Source organism: Tuber melanosporum (genome assembly GCF_000151645.1).
Source record: "Tuber melanosporum whole genome shotgun sequence assembly, scaffold_79, strain Mel28".
In the NCBI taxonomy this organism is placed as follows: Eukaryota; Fungi; Ascomycota; class Pezizomycetes; order Pezizales; family Tuberaceae; genus Tuber; species Tuber melanosporum.
In genome coordinates, this window is record NW_003299127.1 from 242,173 (window position 1) to 252,058 (window position 9,886).

Here is a 9,886-nt window from a genome sequence, read left to right on the forward strand (position 1 = left end):
GTGCCCAGACCTCAAAGCAGTGAGTAGGGAGCTATCATCATGCTACAACACCATATTCCCCCATATTCCCAACCATTAAAACTCTTCCCGAACTCGAGTGATATACCATGACCAGGAAATTAAAGCCGAAAATGCGCTGCATATTATTATGGTATGATATACAGTATCCCCACACAAACGACATCTCCACACCATCCTCTCACAACCGGCATGTTGCCCACCACAAAGCGCAGGCAACACTGTGCCCCGCAAACGAAAGGAAAAATGAAAGAAACCCGGGATGCCCACCCTGCACATCGGATCATCTCCATCTGCATCTCTTTCCAACCTGTCTGCCTGCCTGCCCGCCCGCCGAATTGAGAAATGAGCGGCATGAGTTGGAATAAATTGAGTTGCTGAAAACGAAAAAACGTCCATGGCGCAGACTGCTCGTACGTATGTCTACGGGATTGGGACGGTTTATCCAGTACTGTACGACACTGTACGGTACTGTCCAGAGCTATGCTGTGGCTGTGGTACTATGATAATATCCATAATATGATCAAGATTGATAAGAGCATACTCTCCGGATACGTTCTTGGGTGGGGCGACCGTCACTTTTGGTTTTCCTCGACGATAATATTTGTAGCAAATTGTTCGATCTTGGCGACAAAATCAGTCGGAAACCCCACCACTCTAGACCAAAAATGGGTCATTTTCACTTTGCAAACGATACCGGTACCGCCACGACAAGGTAGTAGGGGGATTTAGCAGGTCCGGAACACGGCTTCGCTAGGCCAAGGCTGCCTCTATAAAGGGTTTAGAGAGGATACCCGAAGATCGTCCCTACCCACCTAGGCGGTTATATACCCGCCTAGAAAGTGTCCAGTCTTTGAATGATTCTCAGGTGATAGTAAGAATTGGTGGAGTGAATTTTTGAAGTGGAATTTAAAGCTCAAATCCTAGGGTTATCATTAAAAAATAAAGGGTGAAAAAATATTAGGTTTCAAGAAAGCCATGAGGGATGAAACAGAGGTTAATGGTTTTGTTAGGGGACTAATTAGGATTAGTACACTTTCCTTATTCGGCTCATAGCTGCTATCAATGGCAACCTAAATGGACTCTATTGCTAGAGCGTAGTTAGGCTCGGGCGAGGGAATTTTTCCACTTTCGTTACCCTAGCGAATCATGCCCCGACCTGCTAAATCCCCCTGGTGACCGGACAAGGCGGTAATTGGCTCTGCCGTTTAAACGCAGGTCACACATAAGTCACACATAATTTAAATGATTCCCCTCTTGTTCCCCCCTTGTCCGGTCATTACTTTGCCGCGACTGTACTTCTAATTTCATTGACTATGGGTTTCCCATACAAAAGGCACACTGCAACAGCATCCAAACCGGCCCCTCAGCTCTCAGCCACATGGTAGGGTGGGAAAATTGTCGTGATCTCTGCTCAGAAAGTCTGGGTAATTGCCTACACTATGGGATTGATTTCATTAATTCTCCATTGCTTTTGGGCAAGTTGAGTGTGTTTAAAAATGAGCTATTTTTAGTGTAAAATGGGGGGGGTGCCAGAGAATTTCGTTGGCAAGACCGTACTCTAGTAAATAGATAGAACTGTAGTAGACTCTATAGTACTCGTAAACACAACCATGGAGAGCTTGGAAACTTATCGCATAGAGGCAAACTAAACGTAACCGCTGCCCCATCCAAGACTCTGATGTCAAATACGGCATCACATCGTATGGTGGTGGGCGGTGGCCGGGTTGTCTCCACGTTTGTTATCGTCGTGGGTTTACCGGTGCCCCTTCTCGCGTTTGCGCTGTGGGTAGGCATAGTCTACAGTAGAATACGAATATCATACCGTGATCGAGTACCGTACCCTATAGAATCCGTTTTCTGCTCATTCTGACTTTTACTTGGAGGTCCAACTCTCATGCATGGTAATCGCCTTTGAGTGCACCCCGCTGCTGTCGACGCTTTCCCTCTCCCTCCGAGTGCACTATTTTTTCTTATTCTTGCTGCGCAAGCTATACCGGTACTCCGGGAGAGACAAAAATCCTTTCTCTGATACCCGCCATACCAGTCGCACTCCTCAATCACCATGTGTAAGCATCATACCGGTACTCGATGGACCAGGATGGAGGGTCTTCGTGCGCAGTCTGCCAAAAATCTCAGCTCAATATATCACGCTATGCCAGATTTCCCCCGGTAGGTATCATACTGTAGAGCATTTTTCGTTGCTGGTACCAGGTTTGGGTCGTATGGGGATCGGGAGGTTACATTCAGAAGATTCTTTCTGGATTCTTGATAGAGGGCTCTCCGATATATATTTCGTTATGGACATTTGAGTTCCCAAGCGATTGGTTCGTACTAGACTAACAGTTTTCCAACATGGTAGTCCATTATCTCCTTGACTGGTTAATGAGGGGAAAATGTTGTGGGGCTCCCTGTCAGTTTCCAAGACAGGTATGATGACTAAGGCACTCCCTCAGTACGAGTATTCTCCAGTGATGATCAACGTAGGATCCTGGATAATATTAGCCATGGTCTGAAGATTTTGCTTATCTGCGAATTTGTAGTCATCGACAAAACTTGTTTATTAACCTGTGTCTCAGATGCTGACAAGCGCGGCGCGAAAGCCAGCGACTATTACCATGCAGTATCATCTCTACCCATCCATTCCATCCATCGACCAAAGATTTATCCGGCCCGGAACACCGCTCGATTCAATTACATTTTTACTCTATTCGAGTGCTGTGGTGGGTTTACCCCGGATTCATCTTGTTTCGCTAAGAGAATTTAAATTTACAACCGTAGTGGCGGGAGTTCGCCACGAGATCCACCGATTTTTTTAACTCATTTTGTATTCCACTGTACCTGACCGGAGGGAAGGGTTGGCGGTAGGCAGTTGTTCCTGACAGGATACGGTTAGATACAGTATACAGTACTCGAGTACAGTACAAGTACCATCAGGGCGCTCGTCTGTCTCTTCGTCTCCTCTCTTGTGGGTTAGCTTGGCCACCATTTCTTGCTCGAGTACGAGTACCAGTGCCGTAGAGTATGATACCAGTACCGTACTTTTTTCTTCTTCTTCCTCTTCCTCTTCCTCTTCCTCTTCCTCTTTCCCGCCTTGGAATAATAACATTACGTTAAGGTGCTCCTTTCTTGGCGCTAAATCTATGACAAGGCTGGGCTTTAACTAGTTGGGAGGTTTTCTATGCACATCCCAAGCCTTCAAAGGTATCACATATTATCGCTCTTTTCTTACACACCTTTTATTTTCATGTTTTTTCCTCCTCTCTCACCCTCTCACCCGTTCGCTCTCACACACCCTCTCCTTCTCTCCTTCTCTCCTTTGATGAGTGGAAGGAAAGGAATGGAGAAAAAGACACGAGCGATCCAGCCATTAAGTTAAGTTACAATTACAATTTCTGACTGGCTGCTCGAGTGCTTGATCACAGTACGAGTACCGGTATCATACAGTACAATACTTTGCTTACCTACCGGCTGATTGGCGAGCTAACAGCGGTCGCTCGTCCATCCATCCATCAAACTTAACCCAACAGCTCCACGAATGCTCACACCCACCATCAACCCGTCTGCTTCATCACCCTAATCACCTTAACCTTACCTCATTTCACACCCACACCTACACCCAACTCCCCTCACCTCCTCACTCACGCTTCTACATACAGTACACCTCACCCCCCCCTCGTTGTTCGTTCGTTCCTTCATTCGTTCATCGTTGCTGTCGTCTGTCGTTCGGTTTCGGTAGACTGGGCTTGAGCTTTTCTTTCTTTTCCTTCTTTCCTTTCCTTTTTTTTTCCCTTTTTTTTCTCCCGAAGAATCCTGCACTATTACCTACCTACCCTGCCCCCCTTTCCCTCACTATTGCTAGAGTTTGATAAGGTAGTGTACGGGTAAAGGTACTGTAGCTTTGCTGGGCTTAGCATAGCAAAGCATATAGCACAGGGACAAGAAAGAAAGCAAAACGGAAGCTCGGTAAAGGGACGAGGGAAGAATTGGATTTCCACCACTACTGCTGCGTTCGGTCAACTAATCTTGTACCCCCCCACCTCACGGGCTCCCTGAGGGAGCTTCACCTCTCCATCTTTCTACTTTACCCAGCTACTACTACTATTTCTGCAAAGGGCAACCCCCTCCATCCAGCCTGGCAGCAGTGAGCGTAAACGTGCTGGATGAGGCACTGCCGAACGTGACTCGGCAAATTCACCACCACAACCACTATGAATCGGCAGCAGAAACCAACCCTCACCACCACGACTACATCGACAGCAACAATGATGATTTTCATACTCTGCACTCTCCTCTTCGGGGTAGGCCTAGCCCTCGGCCAGCAACACCAGCAATACCACCAGCAGCAGCGAGTCCTCCCACGGGATCCGGACTCCCCGCATCTGGTTGCCGGGATAAACGATAGTGGCCGGAACTACAACCGCGGCACTGACGTTAGTTCCACCGTTCGAGCTCTCGCTACCGTTTCTGCGGGATCGACTTCTTCCTCACCCCAGGATCGTGGGGCTATCTACCAGGACAATAGGCGAAAGAGGAGTTTGGGCGTAACTACTGGGGGAGGGGGAGGGGGGATATCCGCGATTGGAGGTCATAGGAGTCTGAATGACTGGGAGGTGGAGGATTTTGTCCTGCTAGCTACGGTGGATGGGACGCTACATGCTAGGGATCGGAAAAGCGGTGCTAAGCGGTGGGAGATATTCGCGCATGATCCGGTGGTTCAGACGGTCTACCATCGCGCGAACGGCAGCGCGGCGGGTACAGAACGGGATTGGATTCAGGACGATGACGTGGTTTGGATTGTCGAGCCGATTCAGGATGGGGCTTTGTTCTTTTTTACGCCGGATAATGGGTTGCAGGTGTGTGCTCTCCTACCAACCCATTGATTAATTGGAGGATGGAGTTTACGGAACTGACTGCGCGCGCGCGGGGGGAAACAGAAACTTGACGTCACCGTCAAAGGCATCGTGGATGACTTATCGCCATTCACGCCAAAGGGTAGTGATCGCTCTTACAATGGCGAAAAGAAGACCACGACTTTTGCAATTGATGTCCGTACCGGCAATGTTCAGAGGGTCTTCTCATCTGCTGGCGTGGCCAATCCCGTCAACAACGATAAATGTAAGCCGAATAATGGACTTGAAGAGGATCTCGATGACGATGAGTGCGAATCTGTTCCAAAGACTATTTTGATCGGAAGGACTGGTATGACTCACAATTGGGAATTGGGGGGAACGTTGATTACTGATATTTCTTTGAAAGAGTATATTGTTACCATCAATAGTCTGTCCACTGGTGAGCGGCTTTGGACTATCAAGTATGCTGAGTGGGGACCCAATAATGGGGATAGGGATCTTGCCATGCAGTATGAAAGGTCTATGGATAATAGGTATATCTATAGCGGTCATGATGGTAAGATTTATGGGTTTGAAGGGGACGTAGCCGGTATGTTTTATATGTCCCATCCGGGTGGGTGTTTCCTGGCTAGCCCGATCATTGACAATCTGTATGTTAGGTTCTGACAGCGAACGCCGCCCGAAATACCAGCAATCCTTCTCCTCTCCTGTTATCAGAGTCTTCGACGTCGTCAAATCCATATCTTCCCCCGCAGAATCCAAAACCACCGTTTCTGTTGTTCTCCCACAGCCAAATCTCGCATCCAGGGAATTGGACCGGTACGAAGGATTGACATTTGTAGGCTGCACCGAAAACGACAGTTTCTACGCTCTATCAGAAACAAGCTACCCATACGTTACAGATGGAGCTCCAGACGCAACATTCTACGCTGGTGGGCGCCTAAAATGGCAAACATCCGCCCGTAACGAGCGTCACAAGACAATAATAGGCACCCACCACGCGCATTTCGGATTCGATGAACCCTACCGCGCATCCCTACCCGCCCCTACGCCGATCTCACATGAAGAACGACCAGCCGTCAGATCCAGGAACACTGCCCCGCCGCTGCCGTCCTCACCCTCCCTGAAGGGTAGCCGTTTGATCAACTTTGCTATGGAAAACCTTGTGGATATAAGCATTCTGGTTCCCATACTTACAACGTTGATTTGGTTGTTTATGAGGCAGATGGGTGGAAGCAAGGTTGGAAACAGGGCGCCAGAGAATGTGAGCAATGCAACTATGGCTAGTCATGCGGGGGAGTTCGTGCGGTTTGCTGGGGCGCCTTTGGAGCATACACCGAATGGAGTGCCAATCCCAGATGAATTGCCCGACAAGGTGGTTATTTTGGGGGAGCAGTTACAGGGGCAACCTGAACCAATTGCACAGCAGCAGCAGGTGGAGGAAGCGGTGGCTGCGGCCATAGAGGTGGCGGCTCCGAGGGAGGAGATACAACGGCCGGCTGTAGCCCCGGAGGCAACGTCGGGGGCAGTAAGATTTAGGGATGCCGCGGCCATGGTTGAAGAGGATGCTGCGGTGACACCAACTCCTACTCCTAAGAAAAAGAAGCCTCATAGAGGCCACAGGGGAGGTGCTAGGAAACGGGGAAAGGCAAATGTGGAGAAGGAAAAGGAGAAAATAGAGGTTGTGGTTAGTGAGGTGAAGGAGATTGTTAGGGAGAATCCGATGCAGGTTGATCTCAACACACTAGCTATAGATCCCTTAGGGGAAGAGTGGGATTCGTCGTCACTAGTTGCGATAAATAACTTGATGGTTCATGAAGATCAAGTGTTAGGTAAGCCTATCGGGTCTCTCGATTGCGATTTCCTCCAACTAACAATCTTCAAGGCGTTGGCAGTCAAGGGACAATAGTGTACAGAGGCTCGTTCGAAGGAAAAGTAGTAGCCGTCAAGCGGATGTTGCGAGACTTTATCGACGTAGCGGAGCACGAAGTCTCGTTATTGCAGCAAAGTGATGACCACCCCAACGTCATCCGCTACTACTGCACCCAACACGGGTCCCGATTTTTATACATAGCATTAGAGCTCTGCCCAGCATCACTATTCGATATATACTCCGACCCAATAAAGCACTCTGACCTCCTAGAACTCATGGACCCCATAGACGTCCTCCGTCAGATCGCCTCGGGAGTACGTCACCTCCACTCGTTAAAGATTGTGCACAGGGATTTAAAACCTCACAATATCCTTGTCAGCCACCCTAAACCCCTCCTGCACGACTCCTCAACGAAAAGGCCAAGGATCCTGATATCAGACTTTGGCCTGTGCAAGAAATTAGAAGGCGATAAGAGCTCCTTCGGCGCCACAACCGCTCATGCAGCGGGCACATCGGGCTGGCGTGCGCCCGAACTCCTTGTCGACGAAGACTCCGCTGCGAAACCGACCTTCCCCTCACAACCTCCTCCCCAGCCACCAACGGCCGAAGCCTCCACCTCAAACTCATCCTCCGAAACCGCTGTAATTGACACACTAACTAACCGTCGCGCCACTCGCGCAATAGACGTCTTCTCGCTAGGGTGCGTATTTTACTACATCCTCTCCCGCGGCGAACATCCCTTTGGCACACGCTGGCACCGAGAATTCAACATCATAAACAATAAACCCGACCTCTCCCACCTTGCCCCTCTGGGGCTAGCAGAACACGAAGCCAAAGACCTAGTCTCTAGCATGATAAGCCATAACCCTCGAGAACGTCCAGACGCTACGAAAGTTCTTATTCATCCGTTCTTTTGGTCGCCAGAGAAGCAATTGGCCTTCTTGCTAGATGTGAGTGATAGGTTTGAAGTTGAGAAGGATAAAGAGAAAATCACTAGCCCCGAGGGAGGGTACAGATCCCCGTTTATACCAATGCTGGAGCGAAATGCCCGAGAAATTTGTGGTGGTGCTGGGGACTGGATGAAGAGGCTTGATAAACTATTCCTCGCAGAGTTAGTGAGCAATAAGCGAAGAGGGTACGATGGTGAGAAGGTGCTGGATCTGTTGAGGGCTATACGAAACAAGGTACATTCTGCCCCCCCCCCATGTGGACCGTGGAGGATAAAAATGCTAACAAATGGGTAACAGAAACATCACTACCAAGACATGAGACAGCCCGTAAAAGAAGCCGTCGGCGACCTCCCGGGCGGCTACTTGAGTTACTTCTCCCGGCGCTTCCCGGGCCTCCTACTGCATGCCTGCGAAGTGGTTCGCGACACAGGCTTCTGGCAAGAACCGGTTTTCAGGGGATATTATTCGGTGCAGCATTAATCTATTAACCAGCTCATCAACCTTGCTGGGCTACCGGTCGTAGAAGAGGAAGGATGTTTCTTGCATATACTTTTTTTTTTTTCCTTTAAAATTTCGGAACCTGTTCTCATTTTTGCGGGGTTTAGTTCGCATTTGGCTTGGGTTCAGACCTGGTGTGGGGTGGGTGGGTTGGGGAAGTTGGAGATGGTGAATATAAAAAATGTTTGGGCTTTGGGATCGCTTGGGTTGGCTTGGGAATGTTTCGGTCACGTGTGTTTCTCTTTTACTTACGAGTACTGTTCTCGATGGTTGGTTGCCTTTCCTTTTACCTGTCTTGATAGCCTAGTTATTACCGGAGTCTTTCGCTTTTTCTTACTTTCCATTCACGTTCACGGCGTTGTCCTTCTCTTTCTGTATATATATACTCTTTTGATTGGGCATTTATTTGTTAGCCACCACTCACTCAACTTACCTATCACACAGTACAAGCATACGAAATCCTATCTCTCTGACTGCGATACTAGAGCAGAGTGTCAGTGCTTTCTAAATCGTTGGCGCAGAATTACAGGCTATCTCTCGCTCAAGTGGGTTAGTGGTTACAGTATTGTATGTATCTACCGTATCAATTTGCTATCCAGCATACGAGTACTGGGAGGGGTAAGATACAATATCATGGTCAAAGCCTCATTTTATACACCAGAAATTGCCCGGTTTTGGGCTAACCACTTAACTTACAACTTGTCCAAAATGAAAATGAGGAAGCGCTACGATTGACAGCGGCACCATGGGCTTTATGATTGCAGAAATGGAATAAAAAGGAAGAGGGAGCTTCTGTAAGATCTCGCGGTAGGCAGACAATTCTAGAGGGGTAAAGTGAAGCTAGCGGAAGCTGGGAGCATTGCTTTGCGAATATCAACATGTCGTAGCTTATCTACTCGCGAATTTGGGGGGTGATAACTATTATTGCGGCATAATTAGTGCCCATTTCTAGCACGATTTTGATCCGGTATTAAATTGAAGACATTGACAGATTTGTCTGGATCGGCTCTCTTCCATACCGTATGAATCGAGGGCTCTTTCTGCTCCACCGAAATACAGTATCTCTGCATGGCCGTTCCCCCCCTCCATTGATTCTCGTTGGCAGTATAAGCTTTTAGTCTTACTGAAATTTGATGCGGTTCTTGTTGGGGGCGGTTTTTTTTACGGTATCTGTGTTCCCCGCCAGAGCACGCAGGGGTTTCCCTAGAAAGAAGTACTACTGTACTCGAGTAGAGTACGGTACCTGAAAATAAGAGGTATGTTTTGTATTGACGCTCAGATATGCACAAATTCTTTGCCACACTGTACTCAAGTATCTCTTTCCATGCCTCCGGGCACTGTACTGCACTCGGGTAAGTTACTTGCGCGGGACAAATAAAATTTGGGCCAGACAGGCCGGTGCCATATCAACTACGATACCGTTACCTACAAGTCTGAGAAGCCATTGTGGCAGGATGCCTCAAGAGAATATTGAGCACAACTCGCCTAGGGTTCTAGCTTCTGCGGCTCCGTGCTTTATTCCGCGAGGCTTATTGATCGATCAACATGATCCCTACGTTGCCACAGAAGCTTTCTCACCTTTTATACTCGAGTATTTATTTATGAAGGAGTGAGCTGAGGTGAGTGAGGCCAGCTACTGTAATTGGTCTGTTGGGTTTGTTGGCGCCACTATCCCAATTCGTGTGGGGGGCACG

General features: G+C 48.5%; 1 protein-coding gene; it reads left to right on the forward strand.

Moving 5' to 3' along the window:
* The first annotated feature begins 2,693 nt into the window (after nucleotides 1–2,693).
* Nucleotides 2,694–8,350, forward strand: GSTUM_00011029001 (uncharacterized protein). XM_002841663.2 has 6 exons: nucleotides 2,694–3,222; nucleotides 3,444–4,874; nucleotides 4,956–5,464; nucleotides 5,541–6,703; nucleotides 6,757–7,928; nucleotides 7,992–8,350. Exons 2-6 carry the CDS (start codon nucleotides 4,230–4,232, stop codon nucleotides 8,172–8,174), a joined length of 3,672 nt encoding a protein of 1,223 aa, XP_002841709.1. The 5' UTR covers nucleotides 2,694–3,222; nucleotides 3,444–4,229; the 3' UTR covers nucleotides 8,175–8,350.
* Nucleotides 8,351–9,886: the final 1,536 nt, after the last annotated feature.